The 22103-nt window shown below is 37.3% G+C and overlaps 1 protein-coding gene across 8 annotated transcripts in view; it reads left to right on the top strand.

The window, feature by feature from the left end:
- The window catches only part of ADGRL3 (adhesion G protein-coupled receptor L3), a 943202-nt gene that overhangs the window by 404546 nt on the left and 516553 nt on the right, over nt 1-22103 (top strand). For all 8 annotated transcript variants that reach the window (XM_078148809.1, XM_078148806.1, XM_078148805.1 and 5 more), the window contains one exon: nt 21572-21785. In XM_078148809.1, coding sequence (XP_078004935.1) covers nt 21572-21785 — 214 coding nt within the window. The remainder of the gene's footprint in view (nt 1-21571; nt 21786-22103) is intronic.

Here is a 22103-nt window from a genome sequence, read left to right as displayed (position 1 = left end):
TTAATAGTTGTACTGCAATCCTCTTTTCTAGCCATTCCCATCCTTTCTCATGGCTTTGTCAAGTCTTTTATGGGGCATGACAGGGAATTAGACTATTACTAGAGTGGTACTTTCCAGTCTTGCTTCATACCTTATCACTCAGCTGAAACTGCTCCTCCAAGGTTACTTTTTAATTTACCTTTTACAAGGTTATCATTTAATTAATAACTCCAAGAGCCTTTTCTCAGACCTTATCCTTCTTGACCTCTTTGTAGCATGTCATGCTGTTAAGTCACAGCATTTCTAGGGTTTAGGTTTCCTTCTTGGGTTTTCATGATGCTATTCTCTCATGGTTTTCTTCTTATCTGACTGCTTTCCTCTTGTCCATCTCCTTTGCTGTCTCTCTTACCTGAATACATTCAGTATTCACTTTACCCTTTTAGAATCCCTAGCTTCCTTCAAGAGTCAGGCTGCTACATTCTACATGCTACTTCTTGATTCCCTTAGTTTTTGGTACCAGCCCTCTTCTCCCCAGTCACTGTCTCCCAATAATTTTGCATTTACATATTGGTTTGGTTTGGATTGGCTATGCTAATTATGCTGTTTTTCCCCATTAGAGTGTAAGATTCTTTTTTTTTTTTTTGGTTAGGCAGTGGGGTTAAGTGACTTGCCCAGGGTCACACAGCTAGTAAGTGTTATGTGTATGAGGCCGTACTTGAACTCAGGTCCTCCTGAATCCAGGGGCGGTGCTCTATCCACTGCGCCACCTAGCTGCCCCTAGAGTATAAGATTCCTGATGGTAGGGACAGTTACATTTTTTTCTTTGTATCCTCAATGCCTAACATAATAACTGGCATATTGTGCTTGATGAATGACAATCAGTGAGTATTATCATTACAACTAATGTGCAGTACTGTCCATTTAATATTCTGTCCTTTTGTGTGGGGCAGTTTGAGACAAATCTGCTTGGACAATTTGCTTGTCTAAGGCCTAGGTTTCCTCACTTGTAAAAGGGACAGTTACTCTAACTCAGAGTTCTGAGAAAGTTGTTCATTATTTTAAATGGGAAAAGCTGAAGTATACTGGAATAGTTTGGACATCAGAACTGTTCTGATTGTGGGATAGATGTAATTTATCTTATCATATACAGAAAATGAAAATTTGTTTATTAATAAAAAGTTAAGATCAGGTCATTCACAGAGTACCCAGAGCCTAATGTCAAAAATATAAGAGAGAGAGAGAGAGAGAGAGAGAGAGAGAGAGAGAGAGAGAGAGAGAGAGAGAGAGAGAGAGGAAAAGGAAGATTTCAGAACTGTATCAGCAAAGTGCGAAGTTAGAAATATTGGATACTATAGTTGCTGCTGAGAGGTAAGTCTAGCTAAGCAGAGATGCAAAGACTTCTCTTTGAACAATCTGTAAAGAATGGAATCTTTCGGGAGGGCTAGCACCTCTGGTATGAGGGATTGTTCAGCCCATTTCAGGACTGCTTAACTTTTCACCCAACTCTCACCTGTTTTTCCAAGAAGTTGTACCATGCATAGGCAGCCACACCCCAGTAAACCATTTTTGGTACATGGGCTAAACCAGTTTGAAATTAACTAATGGGCCTCAAACCCATTGGTGAGCTAAGAAGATGACTATGCTAAGCATGTGAAGACTTCCCCTGGTGGAATGGGCAGATGGGAACATTTTTTTTTCCAATGATGGCTTAAGTAAGCACTGTGGAGTGTTTGCAGCTTGGTCAGATATCCAACATGCCAAGGTCATCCACTGCATCTTGGGCTATTGCCAGTCGTCCTGACTCTTGCCTTGCCACTGGACTTTGATGACTGGAAGAGTGAGGCTGATGACTTTGTGCAACTCTGCCTCACTTAAATCCAATTTACACACAAGTCAAGACAATACACTGTGATAGCATTGGCCATTTTCAGAAATGAAGGATAAACAACAAAGGATGAGAAGATAGTTGTCTCTTGTCTTTCAGCAGCTCAGGCATTGATGAAGGCACTGACATTTGAATCTCACTGGCTGCAGCAAAATAATGGAGGAAGTAGTGGTGCCCTGGCATGGTCAGCAGGGAGCTAGGGACTTTGGTAGAGACATTCAGCCTTCAGGCAACAGCTCTGACAGCACCTGCAGTAAGATAATGGAAAAGGAGAATGGCACCATAGTTTGTAAGCCTTAGCTAGCCAACTCAGAAAGGATAGCATGGGCCCCAGTTAGCCACAAGGAACATGAGCCGAATGAGCTGGAAGCAGCCATGGGGCAAGTAGGATGATGAGTTTGAAAGTAGCCTCAAATGAGCCTCAACCAGCTGTGAACAGGCCTCAGACAGTTGGGTAGGCCAGCAACAAGGATCATCTATGTAGGCCTGTTTTTGCTTGTTTTAATGGGGTACTCTAGAGGTTGCTTCAAAAAAGATAAGGGTCAGGTTGTGCTATGAGGCTGACTATTTCTTAATGTTGTCTGCCTATGTTATTTACAGCCTAATGGTCTGAGAGAAGAATATGGGCCTTGATATTGGTAGAATTGAGAAGCTACATGTTAGCTGCTCATAACCCCACATGGAAATTTTCGATTCAAGGAAATTGAGATGCAGATTAGGAGCAGTTAGAGTTAATGTTTTTCCCCCAGGAGCACTCTGGAACCCAACTATGTACCAATAGGGTAAAAAAGTGTGCAAAAATGATTTTATAAGACTTTGGCAGAAATCTCCTGTTATTATAGCAAGATCCTTGCCAACAACTTTTATCCTCTTTGCTGGCAGCTTTAATATGCTTTTATCTTAGACTTTTTAGCCACCTTGGGGACTCCTTTTACTGAGGAGTATTTGAATATATTCTTATTAAATTGATCGTTTGAATTATTAAGCTCCGAGTGATCCATTTCACCAAATGCAGAATAACTGCCTGAATGGTACCTATGATATTATTATTTCTTTTGCATGAAGCTTCATGAGCTAGAGTAGTGAGTAGACGAGTGTATTCCCTCAAAACAGGGATACTAATAGGCACCTAAGACCTATGGTGGTGTTCCTTCTCTGAGAATGTAAAACTATCAGTGTGAGAACAGGTTAGAGTGAGCAAGCTAGCCTAGAGGAGTTATATCCAACCCTGTGTAAGAGGTGTGAGGCACCTCAGTGGTTGTATACATAATACTAGCAGTGGAAACATTTGTTCAATACAGAGTATATATTTATCAAGGAACTCTTATGAACAGATCTTGAGAAGAAAAAAGGCACTGAGGTTGTGACTGACCCCCAACTGTTGGATTTTCCTCACTCATTTGTTTCTCTGCCAAGTTCTTTAAGTATACTCCCTCTCTTCAACCACAGTTGCTAAATACCTGAGAAAGAAGGGAGAATGTGACTGAGATTGGTGTATGGACAGTGATATATTTTATTATTCCTACCCTTGCTTTAATATGTCATAACCTATGATGTCATTATTTCTTTTGCTTTATTGCTAAGTGATTTATTTAAGATCTAAAAGTATCATTATTTTTAGTGGTTTGTTTTGCAAATGGAAGCACATTGATGAGGTCTTGGGAGCTATATTAGCGAGTAGGGGGAGTACATTCCCCAACCCTGAGAGAAATTGAGTTTAACTGTGTGGTAAAGGTCTTTCTCTGGGAAGCTAAACCTGGCAATGTGAGACTAAGTTGGAGGAAGTATCCCAGAGAATTGAGTAGATGCCCATGTGCCTTGTGGGGAGGTGTGAAATACTGCAGTGTGGGTGGCCACTTAGCAATAACTCCCATTTATGTAATTTGGTGCTTTAAGGTTATCAAAATGTTTCTTTCAGTTACAACCCTGTGAGAGGCAGAAAATACAAGTTAGTGAGGAGGCTCTCAAATGACTCAGCTGTACTTATATGTTAATATGTGGCAGATCAGAGACCAAGAGAACCACAGAATATGAGATGGGGAAGAGCCATAGAGATCTGCTCCTTCAGTCCCCTCGATCTCTAAAGTCCAATGAGATAAACAGATTTGCCCCTTACTTGACAAAACTTAGCCTCAAAAACAAATCTTCTGTCTGTCCAGTCGTTTTTCTCCTATACTCCCTTTCTTTTTTTCCTTGCCTTTGTTTCCATTGAAAAAATCATAGAAATCTTCCTCTTAGGTGCTGCAGTGCTAATATGCAGTTACTTGTATCTATATAATGTTAAAAGAAAGCAAATTCACATTTTTCTTTAACAATACTCTTAAGCTTGTTTAAATGAATTCATTTGTCAAAGTGCTGGGGCCTTCTGGATGGTTCACCCAGATTTCTGTACTTTAAACTGTTTTTTTCTCACAAACTTACTGGGTGGCCCCAGGTGACTGCTCTCTATGTCTTTATTTTTGAATTTTCTCAATTGGAAAAGTGCACTTTACATACCTCACAGGTATATTGTATGGTAAAACTAAACAATGACAATTAAGTGTGATATGTGCTATAAGTGTCATTTCATGACTATTTTCCATATGTGTGTGTAATCTTCAGCCTTACCATTGCCACAAGTGTGATTTTATGTGGTTTTGAAAGAAAGTTTTAGGGATTTGGAAATTTGTCATATGAGTTCCCATTATTTCCTTTACAAAGTTTTTGATTCCTAGAGGGAAAAAATGGAAATCTGCCCATCCAAGAGATTTTTTTAAACAAAGCTAAGATGAGGTGAGAATTCACTTCTCAACTTGCCAAACAGAATTCAGTTTTACTCAGAGGACTTTCATTGATTGCCAGAATTAACCAATATGTGCTATTTTTTGGCCGGGAGTTGAAGTTCCCTTTTTGGCCAATTTATCTGGCATTCTGATTTTTTTTCCCCTTTAGGGCAGACAGTTGCCATCTGTGTTTTATGGGAAACAAACTGGCTATTGTTTGTGTCCCACATTTTCTGTACTTGGCACAAATCTGGACTTTCACAGGTTGAGAAATTCAGTCTGGGAATCCATTACCCACTTCCAACAAATAGAGGATATCAGCCTTATCCAAGGCCAAGATTGACATTTTTTTTAGGGGGGAGGTTGGTTTTTTTGTGCCTGGTCAGCATCTAAATGTAATTGTAATTCATTTTTTTTAAGCACGAAAAGAAGTGTTGTTATGAATAAAGTAAATGAGAAATCAGCTTTCCATTTTGTTAACACTATCCTTGACAAATATACTCTAGTGGAATGTGCTTAAACCTGGTTTCTGTAAATAGGAGATTGAGAACTTTTGCTGGAATTTGTTATTGTTAAAATACAGATTGTTTCATGCTCTTGGATATGTTGTCCTAATTTCAGATTGACTCCATAGACAATAATAGTTCAACACCTGTTGATCATGTAGAAGGATTTGTTTTTCATGTTAATGTGATTGTAAAGCTGGTGGATAAAGGATTTATAAACAAGGCTGTATTATACATTTTAACCAAAGAAGGTATTAGTGAGGGAGATATTACAAGGTCTATTCTGCAGAGGATTTATACTTGTAACTTGCAAAGAAATGCTTATGCTTAACTTCCCCTAAGTATAACAGAATTAAATGCCACTGTAAGTCAAACACATCTAGATTCTGTTTGTGTGTGTGTGTGTGTGTGTGTGTGTGTGTGTGTATGTGTATGTGTGTGTATGTAACTACACATTTACAAAACACCATGTAATGTGGTGGAATTTCTTTGTAGTAGAGGTCTTTGTATATTTTGTTATTCTAACTACTGCCTTTGTTTGCCCAATATAAAATTTTTATTCACTCATCAATAACCTCATTAAATATTCAGAACTCATGTTTTTCTCACTGCTACTTGTTCAGTGAGCTTTTTTTTTCTATTAAATGTTGCATAACTACAGAGTTTTTATGAAGACTTTTGCATAATTTCTCTGTAGAGACAAGGGAAATTTCATACTTGAATAAACAGAAATCAAAGTATGCATCTATTAAACAATATAGGAAATAGTATTGCTTACATTTTAAGCAATAAATACTATATTTCATGATGAAAGTAATGATTTTCCAAGTACATTGCAACAGTCACATCAAGGATTATTTTTTTTTAAATAATTGTATGTAGCACATAGGCTTGGGGCCTACTCTCTTAAGCTACTCTTGTTCTGGCAGGTCAAGGTCCCAAAGTTTGGCTCCTGCTTCTCTCCACAGGCTTATATGGCCATCTTGAGTGATTGCAGGTGTCTCTCTGTTATTTTTGCTTACCAGTTCTATCCAATGCTTTTCCTCCAGTTTTCTGCTAATATTTCTCTATGATAATAGAGAATAATCACCAGTGATAACAATTAAAATAGTATTTCCACTATTTAATTTTTGTCCAATGTCAATGAACAAATTAACATTAATTAGCTCTGAAAAAGGCGTACTGAGCAGGTATATTGAGAATTGAAGCATTAAAAAACTCTCCTAAACATGAACAAAGTAACTGCTCTACACATTCATTTAGGCCATGGGAGAGTGGACTCAAATTAAAAGTGTTTGCTAAAAGCATTTATTTACCTTATCAAGTTGATTTCTGCGTATGGCATAGCTGATGGCTATGAGTTGCTCCCTCAGTTGTAAGACACAGTATCTTGGCCACTGCAACTGCCTGTATACTTTGCTATAGATTCCACTTGTTAGAGCTTCCCTTTTATCATTCACAAATGACATTTCTCTAATGTACTCCTTTCTCTCCTCTGATATTGTAACTACCTTGTTACAAACCTTCATCACTTCTCACTTAGACCACTGCAATATCTTTCTGGTGGGTCAGCCTGCCACAAGTCTCTTTCCACTTCAATCCAAACTCCATTCAGCCACCAAAATGATTTTCCTAAAGTGCAGGTCCGACCATGTCACCCTCATTATTCAATAAACTTGTGACTCTTTATCACCTCTAAGTTGAAATACAAAAGCCTATGTTTGATATTCAAAAAACCCTTTATAACCGAGATCTTTCCCTGACTTTCCAGTCTTCTCACACTTTACTCCCTGCCATGTACTCTTCCATCCAGTGAAATAAACAAGACACTCTATCTGTAAATAAAAGGCACTTCCTTCAGTTGTCCCCCATCCCTGGAGTTCTCTCACTCCTCATCTCTGCCTACTGGCTTCCCCGGCTTCTTTTCAGTGCCCAACTAAAGTCCCATCTTGTATAAGCCTTGACCAACCCCTCAATTCTGTTTCCTTCCTTCTGTTATCTATTTCCTGTTTATCTTGTATATGGCTTACACACACACAAACACACACACACACACACACACACAGACACCCCAGATATTAATAAGCGCTTATTGGCTAACTTTCCTCCATTTCTCATTCTTCCTTTTATCAGAAATTCTATCAATTTACCTCTAATGACTACTTGAATTAGCCACTGGAATATCTGTTCATTTTAAACTAAACTCATTATTTTTTCTGTGCCTCATCAAAGGAATTTCTACTCCCAATTTCCCCATTTCTGTCCAGAGTGCCACCATCATCCTAGTCTTCTAGGCTGGAAATATGCCTCTGGGTGTTTTCTTTTCCTTGTTTCTCAAATAAATTTGTTTTTTATCACCAATTGGTTTAATTTCCAAATTACCTTTTACCAAACACATTTGGAATAGGGAAGACTTAGAGGGAAGGATTGGAGATTCATGGTAGTCTTCATAGTTTTGAAGGGATATTATAAATAAGTACTTTTTTCTCCCATCCCTTCCCATTCTAATTCGAGCTGTTATCACTTAGATTATTTCAGCAGCTTCTCCTATGCTATTCTCACCTTAATTTCTTTCCTTTTCCTTTTTTTTTTTGTTTGTTTCTTTTTGGCTAGGCAATGGGGGTTAAATGACTTGCCCAGGGTCACACAGCTAGTGCATGTTATGTGTCTGAGGCTGGATTTGAACTCAAGTGCTCCTGAATCCAGGGCCAGTGCTCTATCCACTACTCCACCTAGCTGCCCCCCATTTCCTTTCTTTTCTGATATACTACCTCAGAGAACATTAGATACATGAGTTGCCATCAAATGCAGCCCATGCCAGATAAAGAACCACCTTCCAAGTGGTTTTCCAGTCTTTGCTTGAAGATCTCTAGTAAGGGGAAATCCATTACACACCTGCTAGAAAGTCTTTCCATACATCACATCTAAATTCGCCACTTTGCAGTTTCTACTCATTAATCCTAGTTTGAATGCCTGGTGCCACTTCCTAGAGAATAACCCTGGAACATTGTTATCATCATGTCAGTTCCCTGCTTGCAAGTTCACCATGTTCAAACAACCCCTAAAGATAAATTCCGATCTCTTCGTATCAATTTTCATGACCTTCCATAGTCTGAGCTACTTATTCAAATTTATATCCCACTTTGCACTTGAATTTGAACCACGTTCTCATTTTCCTTCAAAGGCATCTTTGCTGATGTTCTTGCTGCTTGAAATGTCCTCCTCCTTTATCTCTGACAATTTAAAAATGGTGTCACCTCAATCCCACTTCCTTTATGAATCCTTCCGTGGATATCCAGCCCATGTCAATTATTTTCTTTCCCAGACCTGTGATTTTCTACTACTCATTTTCCATATAGTCAAATAAACCTTATGTAATTTTCATGAGTATGTATCTTTTCTCTCGAAATATATTATAAGCCCCTTTAAAGGCAGAACTGAGTCTTAAACATGTTCCTGAATCTCCTTCTTCATTGCCTAGCACCTTGTATAGTACTTGGCAGAAGGAAGCCACTCAAGAAAGCTTGTTAACTGCAATAAATGTGCATGTATTAAGCATATACTATCTGTAAGTGTTGGGGTTATGTATTATGCAAAGAAAGACAAAAGTAGTAGTCCCTGAAATCAAGGAGTTTAAATTCTACAGAAAATAATGACTCATCAGTAAGTACCTTAAGGTTGGGAATCCATTCTCTCTTTAAACTAAGAAAATGCAGTTCTGCCCTGTGTTACTCTATAACCACTTTCCTAGCTGAGTATGAGGCCTAGTTTAATTTGGTTTTTGCTGAATCTTTTGAGTATTTCAATAAATGTTTAGCCTTACCAACACAATCCCCCATAACTGTTAAAAATTTGGGGATTTGACTTTCCTCTTTTTATTTTTGTTGCATATTTTCATTTGAAGGTGTCTTGAAAGTATTAGTGGAAATGGTATTTTCTTGACACAAATGGGTAATTCCTTAGGTTCTTCACATTAAAAAACAAACAAACAAAGACTGAGATCTTTTGAAGGCTGAAGAGCCTCACACAGAACAAGTGAGTTAAAATTTTGGAGTTTTGCATTCATTCTCTTCAAATTGAGAGGTTGCTGTGTTATAACTGAGATTATTCAGAGTGGAACTTTGGATTGATGGAGATTTAAAGGAAAGCTTAGGAATGTGATGGATCTCAGTTATAGAAGTGTTTGCTGAGCAATCAAAATATGTAATGCTGACTATTTCTATCTAATGTCATCTCAGTAAAATTCAGAGAATTTAGAATAGTTTAATCCATTTTGAATCAATTTAAAGTATTTGTTGCATTTTTATTTCATTTTATTTCATATTTCATTTCATGACTTATTGTCATTTTGCCTATGGACAATTTCCCCCTGAAATAACTAGAACTAAATGAACCCATTTTATAAGAACTATATTCCCCTCGATGTAGAAACTGTATAGGACAGAGAGATAGCTGAGTGTGACTTGATAATGGATAGTGACAGAAAATGCTATAATCATTAGAGACAATACCTCCTCCTCCCCACTGTAATTTTAGGAGTTTTAAATTAAGGCATCCAAATCTCATGCTTTTATTTTCTTATTCTCCCATTGACCTTAGAATAGAGCTGCCTTTGTTATGCCTACAGGGCATCAGTTTGTAATTGTCACTGTTACATTTAGTCAAATGCTAAAATAGCCTTTAAATTATATGTATTCTTTGTTGATACAGAGTTGTTGAAATTCATTGTAGTTAGAAGCTTACTGCTAGCAGATGTACTTTTAAAGAAAGTAAGTATGGGTTGATGTTTCCATCTAAGTTTTCAATGTAATTTTCTCTGCCAAATAATTTGGGCTAGATTTTCAGAGCAAATTTTTTAGAAGCTCAGTAGTAACATGTACAATTGCACTTAAAAAAATATAATGGCATACAAATGGATTTTCAGAATACCTGTTCTAACTGCTTGAAAGAAAGAAATCAGTGCTTTTCAGGAACATTTATCATTCAGTAATTGTGAAATTTATAAAAATATATTATACTTGTCCAGAGGTATATTGTGTTGTCTAAGAACAAAGAAATATTTAGGACCACTAACTTCTTTTCTTTGACCTTCAAAGTTATCAAGGCAAAGTTTTTAAAGCTTGAATATGTCATTTAATTTAACTAACAGTTATTAAGCAGCTTCTAAATGGCAAAGCCCTTTGCTCAAAATAAAAGTATCAGCTAGCACTTATATAATGCTTTTCAGTTTGCTGAGTTAGCTCATTTGATTTTCCTAACAACCCTTTTGATGTTGGTGCTATTATTATTCTTCTTTTACACAAAGATTAAATGACTTTCCCAGGGACACAGTATCTGAGGTAGGATTTGAACTCAGTTTTCCTTCCTCATAGTCCTGGACTACCCACTACACCACTTGCTGCCTTAGAACTTGGTATACAAGGATAAAATAAGACAGCCCTTTTCTGGATAGTTCATAGTTTTACTTAGTAGAAAAATAGGGTGATATAGTGAACAGGGTGCTGGACTTGGAGGTAGTAAAACCTAAACCCTGCTTATGATAGTGTAACCATACGAAGTCACTTAACTACTTTGAATCCAGTTTCCTCATCTGTAAAATTTGTTGTGAAATTCAAATAAATAGTGTTTATAAATGACTTTGTGTGTGTATATACCTATATACACCTTATAAAAATACGTCTGTATAAACACGTGTACACGCAATATACATATGGGAATGTGTGGGCACATACACATGCACCACATATACACACATGTATGTAGGTATGTGTAGAGCATGTACCTACATGTATCTACACACATGCATACATACATGCATCGTCTGGGGCACTGAGAGGTGGCTTTTCTATCGTCACATAGGCAATACGTATCTGAGGCAAGAGTTAAACTAATGACTCTAAGGAAAGTTCTCTATCCTTTTTAACACATTGTCTCTTTGCAAACTGTAAAGCAGATACATGAATGCTAGTCATTATCATCCAGTGAAATAACATATAAAGAGCTTTGCAAACTTAAAGCACTATTTAAATGCTATTTACATTTTTATTCTTATTATTGTGTCTATTTGAATAGCTATTGTTCTTTTTTCAAATTATGTGAACACAGCATTTTGGGGGGTACAAGGCAATGGGGTGAAGTGACTTGCCCAGAGTTACACAGCTAGTAAGTGTCAAGTGTCTGAGGGCAGATTTGAACTCAGGTCTTCCTGAATCCAGGGCCAGTGCACTATCCACTGTGCCACCTAGCTGCCCCAGCAATTTGTTTTGAATGGACTTTACATAGGTCTATATGTGAATCTGACAGGGCTGGCATTGAGAGGCTGAGACAACAGGATTATGGTCCATGTTTTTTTGGGACATGGGCTTCAAGTAGAAAGATGATAGACAAGAGAGAAAGCGAAGTATTATTCTTTCCCTTCAACAGGGATTACTGTTGCAGGAAGAGGGTACCCAAAGATTCCCACTTAGGCACCTACCTAGTCCTTTTTCCCTACCAATGCCACATATTACCAATTGCAACTCAGTCCTCTCCTATCCATTCTCATTCTAATTCAAAACAGTGAGGAAGAGACTCTCTCCCGCACAGGATTAAGTTATGTAATTGTCTCCTTTTCTTTCTGTTTACCTTCTCTAAGAACTAACCATGCCTTTAGACAGAATAAGTTGTGAATTAGATGCTTTAAGGAAAGGTTTCAACTTTAAGATGTCTTTCCCATACCTCCTCAAGTTCCATAAAATAAATTCATTTGAAAATATGTAACGAATCTCCAGTTTAGCTAGATCCAGGAAACAGACTAAGGATTAATCAATACAGTGATATGATTGAAGGAAAAATCATTTTGATTTGAGCTAGGAGAGGTGGGGATAGAAACTAGAGGTAGTTTTGGAAATACTTGAAGGAGGACAGTGAGTAGTAGGGTTAGTGATGAAGCTTACTACTTATCTCTTGACAGAGCAGTGTTGGATTCAAGATGAAACCTTTGTTTTTGCAGATGATTTTTGTGGGAATTTGTTTTTCTTGAATGTGTATAAGGGTTTTCTTTCTTTTTAATGAGAACAGAAGGTGAGGAGAGAAAAATAAATGCTTATTATTTGAAAAGATAAGACATATTTCAAAAGTAACATAATGACTATATATATACATATATGTATAACGGATAGTGTATTTCTTGACTTCTCATTGGGTCAGAGAGGGACTGGGAGAGGGAGAAAATTATGAGTTGTAGTGAGCTAAGCGAATTTGGTATCTATTTTAAATCTGTCACCAATGTGGGGACACCATGGGAGGTCACAAGATTGTCCTAAAAAAGAGCTATCCAGACCAGATTTGAAATGGAACAGGTTATGGCTGCCATGCTGATCACTAGTGGGACACTGAATGATGTGTTGTTCCAGGATTTCAGAGATAGTTCAGGATGGGGACCTGTAAGCTTTCTGAGCTCTCAGAGTAGTTTGATCCAGGGCAAAATCTGATTGCTGCCTCCCTGATCTGAGGTCTGCAAGTTCCTGATCTGAGTTACTGTCTGAGTAATATTAGATGCTGTTTGACTTAGCTGGTGTTAGCCAACTAGGAATTTCTATGCATTGAAATCTTCAAAACTGTAAGCTCTACTTTGGTCTGGGATTCTTGTCCTCTTCATTCCTCTGTAGGCTTTAGACTGGACTAGACACTGGAAATGAGATTATGTTATGTCCATCGGGTTGGAGCAACACGCCACTGCTTCTTGCTTCTGAACTTCCTCCTTTCTTGGTACGCCATAGCCAGTGTCAGCAACCATGGTTGCTGTCACCCTTAGGCACAAGTCCCTTCTTCATTCTTCCCAGGAAATATAATCCAGAATTGGTTAGTGGACAACAAAGCTGCCAGCAGGCACAAATGGCCCTGTATCGGTCTGTAGGTGCAGCCTATGCATCTGGGATCTCCTCTTATCCTGGTCTACAGCCCGGGGACGAGTGTTCCCCAATCAGTGCACTCCTGGCCAGACTACATCTCCAAATGCCTCTCTTTCTACATATGCCAACTTGCACTGAAAAAAAAATGACACATTATGATATTTTTTCTTAGATTTCCCCATCAGGATTCATTCTGATGCATTTGCGAGAATTGTTTAGAAAAGTTGGTTGTTACTGGGGTAGGGTGGGGAGTTCACTGGTATTTCTTCATAATATTCTGCCATCTTGGCTCCACCTCTGGTTTACATTCTAAATGTTTAGTATCCATCCCTTTAATGATGTGTTATATAATTTTTCCAGATATTGAAGTAAAGCTCATTTAGCTTTAGTTTGCATACTCTACTCTACCACCCCCTTTTTTAAAATCCCAAAATTTAATACTCAATGGTACCTCTCTCATTTCTTATGATTTTTCAGATTTTGGTGATGGTGGCTCAGCAATCTCATGTCCAGTTATTTCAGTACCATAGTATGTAGTTTATCTGGGATTTGATGTGTTCCATGAATATCTGTTGCTGCACAGCTCTTTTTTATTCCTCTCTTTCCCTGAATATAGCCAAAAATCAAACAATAACAAAGTAGGTTTTCTTGTCCTTAGCTTACCTTGCTAGTTTTAGTTCTTTTTGGGTTTCCCTAATGCTGACAATTGTCACTTGGCCATATCAATCCTCTTTTATCTATCAGCTGTAGTTTTCATGCTTTCTTCTACTTCTAATGGCAAAAAACCTACTCTGGAAAATAATGTCCTTGTGTATCCAAATCAGTCTCTTTCATCCATGGTATCTTACCTTGTGCAAGCTCTTAGAAGTATGCTCTCCTAAAATTTTGGTATGTTAGAATAAGACCAAGCTTTTCTTTCCTTCTCTACCATCAGTTTCAAGACTATAATAGATTAGCGTATCTCTATTTCTAGTTGGATTTGCAGTGGTATGGTTTCTTTGTGTAAATCACGTTTTTGAAACCATGCCCTCCAATTAAAGCTTCATCTACACAACTCTTTAGACTTCATTGACACATTCAATTACTTGAACACAATATCCACTGAATAACACAAGTGCTTTTACAGCTGAATTTATTTTGTTTTTGCTGAATTAATTTGTGTTATGACTAAACTGACTAGCTAATTCTTTAGAAAAGATCAACACAGTTGTGTGTATAGATACAGTCACAAGGTTATGACTTGGTAATTAATTTGGTTTAAGTTGTGAGGGAAGGAGAAACATGCAAAAGTTTGAAACAAGGAAGGTATCCTGAAATGCGTTGCCACTGACAGACATGATGAAGTCAGAAGGAAAGATGGGTTAGGAGGAGAAGATACAAAAGCTGGGTTGTGAAATGTTCAGCTGCAGGTACTCAAGATATGTCAAATGAAGATCTGAAATCTGCAAGGGGCGCAGGTATGGCTACTCAGGGAGATGCCACTATTAGAGACAGAGATTTTGGAGTCTTTTGGGTAGAGGAGATAGTTGGTTTTGTAAAAATAAATGAGATCACCAAGGTCAAGAGTGTATCGAGAGAATTGAGTGGGGTCAGGAATAAAGCTTTGCTGTGAAAAATTCTGGATAAACTACTGTTCTGTTCCTGATTCTTTAGCAGATATGCTACAATCAAACCTTACATTTCTGTTTACCAGTTGAGTTAAACATTAATGTTATCTTCATCTCAGGATCTTTCTGGCAATGGAAAATCGTGTGTGTGACAAGCTAGAGCCTCTTGAGGACTAGCAAGCATGGATTTGGTAACACAAAAACATCAAAATGAATTCTATATATTGCTAGCATATGTCTTAAGAAATGGTAAAGGTGTCTCTCATACACACACACACACACACACACACACACACACCTTTTAAATAGAATGGAACTGGATTATCTCTTCTGGATCTTTTTTCAGCCTGCCTTGATAAGAGGCAATACAAATTTCCCAACTTGTGGCAGATAGAGATGTAGACTTAACAAACAGACACGATTAGTTGTTCTGCTACCTACCAGGAAGGGCCTAAAAGGAAAGAACGATGCTTATGGCTACCTCTAGACTAATAGTGAGGATTGCATAACCCCTGTATCGCGAATCCTCCTCATTAACCTTATATCCCCATGCCCCCATGCATACAGAAGAGAACAGTAGTGCCACTCTCTGTTGCTCTGGAATTCAGGAGAAGAGATGGAAATACATGAAGAGATCTCATGAAACTTTAAGTAAACCTTATCTATTGCTTCTGGTCTACTTGGGTATGTATGTCACCACCCCCTTAACACTGGAAGCCACAATACATTTACTGTTTTCTAAGTTTTATTACACATATGGGGTCCAAGTTTATTCCTAGCTTTCAAAGGAAAAGTCAGTATTAAAGAAAGGTAGTCCAACCCTCTTAAGAAGAGAAATTGCTTCCTTAATCTAGCCAATGAGTAAGGCCCACTTTCTTGAGAATTCTTGTTCTGGATGGAGTTGAATGTAAGGGGATCATATTATTTCCCTCCCAGACCAAAAGAGCTAATGGTATCTTCCTGTTGGTTGATAATGATTTTCAAGGTTGGACAAGCAGCTAATATTAAGCAACACTCACCTTAATGGGTCAGGAAGAAGAGTTGGTGACCAAAGTTATAATTAGAAATGGAGAATGAATGCCTGAGCATGTGGGAAATCAAAGAGGCAGAAAGTATCCAGTGTCACACACTCCAGTGGAGTCAAGGAAAATTTGGTCTGCAAAGGGCAATTAATTCAGTTTGGGCTCTTATTAGATGGTTATTGGTGACCCTGAAGAGAACAGTTATAGTAGGATTGGAGACAAAAGCTATATTTCAAGGTATTGGATAGAGTGTTGATGATGAGACTGTGTTGACATAAGCTCCAAGAGGGTAGGGACCATGTCTTAAACATTATTTCCTTCCCCTGTGTCTAGTACAGTGCTCAGCATACAAGACTATTTGTCCATAGTTGCACTGAATTAATGGTGAGGAAGTAAAGATATTGACTTAAGACTTTTTTCAAAAAAATTGGTAACAAAGGTGTTGGATTCTGTTCTAATGCCAATATTCTCTTAGTCTAGGTTCCATGTTGAGACAAAGTGAGGCACTTGCACGTTCCTTAAAAATTAATGAAAGGAAATTTAAATTGCCCTTACACAGCAAGGATATGCAACAAGGACATAGTGGCCCTTAGCTTCTCTGTACAAAGGCCCCATCATCTCCATACTGAAACACATTTTGTGTTAGGCAAGATACGGTGAAGGATAGGATGGTTCAAGAGATCTTCTGAAATCTACCAAATTGGAGGGGCCCAATCTCTATGTAAGAAGAATTGTTTATGCCTTGAGGTGACCAAAAGGCTGCATCAGGGAAGCTACAGTTAATCAGATCTCAGGAACTGCTTGTCTTCTTTTAGGGGAAAAACAAAAAACAAAAAGCAAAACCTAATTTATGTCATAGGTCTAACCTATGGTGGTGTGAGTTGGGGGAAGAAAGCTGTGTCAGGTTAATGGGTGCTGATTGGATCCTGGGATCATTTTGTCTCCTTTTTAGGGAAAGCTAATCTAAATCATGGGAGGGAAGGAGGAGAGACAGGTCTAGCATGTGTTATGGAGAAACACTGGTAGATATTATTTCTATCACTGAAGATAGGCCTCTCACACAGAAGAAGAAAGATGTAATAGTTTTTCAGTCTGCTAGAAATAAGGTGTCAAACCTCAGCCCACAGGCCTCATGTGACCAACAACACTCCCAAGTGGGAGCTGTTAAGTTGTTGATAGATGGGAAGAAGGCATTGGAAAGTTCAAGAAATTGAATGTTATGCTTGAGAGAGGAGAATGACTTTCGAATTCAAATCCTGCCAAGACACAGGAAGAGATGAAATTATGGGTAGGAACATGGAAAGGAGCAGATTCCTTTCCTCTGAGGCAGGAGGGAAGGAAGAGAAAGTAGGGGATTTCACAGGTAACTAAAAATATGGAAAATTGGAGGAGAAAGTTGAGAAGAAGACTTTTAGTCAGACTCTAGTCTTTTCTGAAGTGTTGACTTTACTCGTACATGATTCAAAAGACGAGACTTTTTGTAAGGAATGATTTTTTTTTGAGAGGTAGGAAGAATGAGAATGGGTCAAGGATCTACTTAGCATAGGGACCTATGAGTTTGTTAACTACTCCCACCAGGACAGATCAAAATAAGTTTCAGTCAGAGTTTCCTGTGACATTGAGGAATTAAGGGTCTTGCCTGTGTTTACACTGATAATGCATATCAGATATAAGACTTGAATCTAGCTCTTCCTGACTCTAAAGATGGTCCGCCAGCTACTATGCCTTTTAGGACTCCCTTTTAGGACTCATAGTTGTACCATTTTGCACTTAAAAAGATTCTTTGCTTTGAACTGTTTTGTTCAAATGTGAACCACAATTCAAAAATTTTGGATAATAAATGGTCATGGCTAAATTAAACTCTGCTGTTGGTATTTAGTCTTTTCTGTGTGCTTGGATCTCATGTGCCAATCTTATGTAGAGGTATTGAAAAATTCTGTAGCAGGACTTGGCCCAGATAATATATTCTAAATTTTAAAAAATCCACATATTGAGTGACTCCTGGAAAAAGTCACATTAATGACATTAGATCACTATAACCTGTTTTTATAGACCCAAAGTAATATATCAAGTGTCACTTATTAAAAAATCATGCAAGTGTTCACCAGATTGATGACATGATAGTGTTCCAGAATCCAGATAAGATATCTTATATTGTAGAAATAATGTAAGTATGAATCACAACCCAAAGTGGGCATTTCTTCATATTTCAGCTGGAGATAAGAGTATGATTTATTTTTGGCTACTTTAAAAAAGACTCTTGTTCCATAATACCTATTTTTATGTTGTTCAGTTGATTAGTCATTTTTCAGTCATGTTTGACTCTTTATGAGTCCCATTTGGGGTTTTCTGAAGAAATACTGGAGTGGTTCGTCATTTCCTCATCTGGCTCATTTTACAGATGAGGAACAGAGGCAAGCAGGGTTAAGTGACTTGCCCAGGGTCACATGGCCAGTTACTGTCTGAGTCTGGATTTACACGCAGGAAAATAAGTCTTCCTGACTCCAGGCCCAGAGGTCTATCCTTGACACCATCTAGCTGCCTATTTATTTTTACACACATAACTTATTACAAATGATCAAAGTTCATGTATGAGATAAAAAAATCTATAATAAAAAATTAATTTAGATTGAAAAAATTAAATAACAATTGTTCTACCTGTACTTAACTTTTACTTGTACCTTCAGTACCTCCTGAAGGTACCTTCAGTAACATCAGTACTTCAGTAAGTGCTATTATTGTTCTCATTTTATAGATGTTAGGTGATAGGGTTTTACAGCTACTCAGTATGGAAAAACTGATTTGGACTTCAATCTCCTTAAACACAAGTTCAGCACTCTGTCTTCTATGTCATTATATCAACATTTAGTTCTGCAATCAGAACATCGGATTTGAGAAACTTAGGTTAGCATAAGATATTATGACAAACATCAATGAAATGAAAACAGTTCTTGTCAAACATTTGCATAAAGTCATCCTGGCAGCATCACCCCACCCCCCATTAAGACCCCTATGACAGTCATCTGGAAAAAAATGTCTAGGCATCATCAATGATGATAGAAGGGTACGTGAGATATTGTTGACAAGGAACTGGAAAGTTTAACAGCAATGTTACACTGCCCCATTCCTCAATGAGAAAAAACCTGGATTTATGTGGAGTGCTTGAGTACTGAGTTGGTCATGCTTAGCAATACTAAGTCATAAAAAAATTCATTGACTATACTGATGGGGATAAGACCAAATTATAGCTGCCTGGGGCATGACGGATTCTGTGTTTTGTTGATACTATATAGGTTTTTGTTTGAATGCTTCTGAAATCTGTTACTGTTCAGATCACTTTTCTGAAACAGCCTCACTAAGTTAAGTCTTAGTAAGAACTGGGAACTATAGAATTTAATAAATATTTTTAAAGACAGAAAGTTTTTACTTCTATCCAGATTTATTGTCTTACAATTGATTGAAATGTATAGAGAATATAAGATCTCACTGCATTTATTATTTGTTGTTTTTAAAGAGCATTTGATTCAGTAAAACAGAACATTATTTTAAATTATCTTTCCCAACAAAATGTTTTTTTCCATAGTTAATAATCATACTTTATTCCTTCAAAGATACAACAACAATAACTTAGTTGGATGATCACCATATTGTTAATGCTGATCAAAATATAAAATGGAGAGATGTATGCTTATGGATGGTATTTGCTATACTCATGGAGAATATTCAGCAGATTCTAAATGAAGGAAAAATTCCTTATGCATGATGAGGTTCTCCAGATATGCGTATTTATGGATAGCATTGCACTGATTGCATCAAGTCTTGCAACATTTCAACACTTCCTAAATCAATACATACTCACTCAGAGCAGTTCATCCTAATTCTCCATGAAGTAAAACCAAAGAGGTTAAAAAAATTACTACTGGTTAGTCGATGATATGCATTTGACTGGACACCCCATTGAGATGATCCATCAGTGCACTTTGAATAGACAACATCAATGTACAATGGGATGAAAAGGCCCATAATTAAACAAAGGGAAAGTGGGCTGGATATACAACTTCTGCCCAAGACAAAGGCTTATCTTAAATTCCAATATTACTTGGTTAATAGTGTATAAGTGCAAGCTCTGGACTACCACAGTCTTCAAAGAATTGAAATTGACTATCACTCAAAGATGTGAGCTGGAAGCAACATTTTGCAGATGACGACTTTATGTCAAGAAAAGTGGTAGAAGGATGCCATCAGAAGCATCTGGGTGGCCCAGTGCCCAGAGTGCTGGGCCTGGAATCAGAAAGAATTAAGTTCAAATCTAGCCTGAGATACATGTTAACTATGTGATATTGGGAAAGGCACTCTGTTTTCTCAGCTTCCTCATCTGTAAAATGGTGATGATAATAGCATCTACTTTCCAAGGTGGTTGTGATCATCAAATGAGATAACATTTGTAAAGTGTTTTTACAGGCCTAGAACATTGTAGGTATCATCATCATCATCATCATCATCGTCATCATCATCATCATCATCACAGAAATGTATGAGTGTGGTGGAATAAAAAAAGATGAGTGATTTGTGTCTTGAGAGTGAAGTATAGCCCTTTTGCTTTATCCAGATTGGTGTCTGTGTAGTTTTAAGAGTTCCTAAGGAAGTCTTAAAGCATGTTAGTTGGACCTCCTTTAGCAGATTTATGAGATAGCATGTATGGGAATCTCAGAGATGGTACTGGGGTTGGAATGGCTAATAGTTTGTGATATTTGTGGGACTACCTAATTAACTTTTAATAATATCACAGAACCAACAAAGGAATCATGCATAAATATGATTTTATATATTATGCAATATTATACAAATCTGTATTTTTTGCCTTCCCCCCTTACCCTGTAGTTTTATATTTAAATCCAACTGGTCTGGTTTATGTATATACCTTTATAGGTAGATGGAGAGTCAGGTGATACACTTAGGAACCAGTTATGATTTGTCTTGTGTGTGTGTGCGTATGTGTGTGTGTGTGTGTATGTGTTTACACACACACATATACACACACATATATATACACATATACATATATACACATATACATATAAGAATAAGCCTATCCCATTATTAAAGACTTTGAAAAACATAAAGCATTATAAAAAATGCTAGCTATCATTATTACAGCCTGTTGAAGAAGAAGACAGAGTGGGGGATGATATCAAGAGATGAAGTGGAGAGGAGAAGAGGAAGCTCAAGGTGAATGGTCTCAATCTTCTCAGTAAAATAAAAGGCAAAGGTCAGCTCAAATGGCGGGATAGTAGGAATTATGGGAAGCTTGAGGACAGAACTTGTAAATAATTGCTGAAGAGAGTGGGATGGAGAATTAATTAGAGAAAAGTAAAAAAGATTTCTTTGTGGCATTGAAAACTCTATTGAGATTATGTAAAATAAATTTGTAGTGTGCCTACTCTGCATAGTTTGTGGCTTTTTCCAGTTCCTTCTAGAACACTCGAATAATAATAGTGGAGGTGGGTGGTGGGAATAATAGAAAAACAACAATGACATCAATAACAAGGATGTCTTGATCCATCACTTTAGGGTTACATATAGGTAGAAATGCATATGTTGGAGGCACCCTAAACTGTGAGTTAAGTCATAGTAGGCAAAATATGGCTGTGACTAATGAAAAAAAAGGCCAACCTAGACACAGAGGCAACTAATAATGTGATAAAACAAATGAATAAAACAACCCCTTGAGCTCAATAAATAGACTACATTTTAACATAAATATATTTGAACTCAATGAAAATAGAGTTCATATTAAGACACTACCCTTAAGATTAAGACTTTACATAAAACTTCTCAGGTATGTTTTGAAAGAAAGAAAAGCTATGTTTCTTTGTCCTTTTAGATACTAACGATGACTTCCCCCCTTCTTTCCCTAGCTTTCAGTCGTGCCCCAATTCCAATGGCTGTGGTCCGAAGGGAACTATCCTGTGAAAGCTACCCAATAGAACTTCGATGTCCTGGAACAGATGTTATCATGATTGAAAGTGCCAACTATGGTAGGACTGATGATAAAATCTGTGACTCTGATCCTGCTCAGATGGAGAATATCCGGTGTTATCTACCAGATGCCTATAAGATTATGTCTCAAAGGTATGGTATTTAACATTCTTTTCTTGTGGGATTTTAAAAAAAAAGTTCTACATGTATACCTGCAATTTATTGACAATACAGAATAGCTAGTGATTTTGCATTTTGATGTTGAAAAAGAAGAGAATACATTTTGCTTATTTTTCCCCACCAATTCTCAAAAACATAATTTATGATTTTTTTGAGAGGGGAAGCATGAGAATATCTAAATCCTTGATCATTTAGATGAATTCTTCTAAACCCTTAGAAAAAAGGAAAATGCAAATGAAGATTTCTATATTGCTTATGGCAATGAGTACACCTTATACTAAGACTCATCAT

Source organism: Phascolarctos cinereus, unplaced genomic scaffold (assembly GCF_003287225.1).
Source record: "Phascolarctos cinereus isolate Bilbo 61053 unplaced genomic scaffold, phaCin_HiC Scaffold_9;HRSCAF=440, whole genome shotgun sequence".
In the NCBI taxonomy this organism is placed as follows: domain Eukaryota; kingdom Metazoa; phylum Chordata; class Mammalia; order Diprotodontia; family Phascolarctidae; genus Phascolarctos; species Phascolarctos cinereus.
The sequence above is the reverse complement of the archived record's forward strand: the minus strand, read 5'-3'. Positions and strand labels throughout refer to the sequence as shown.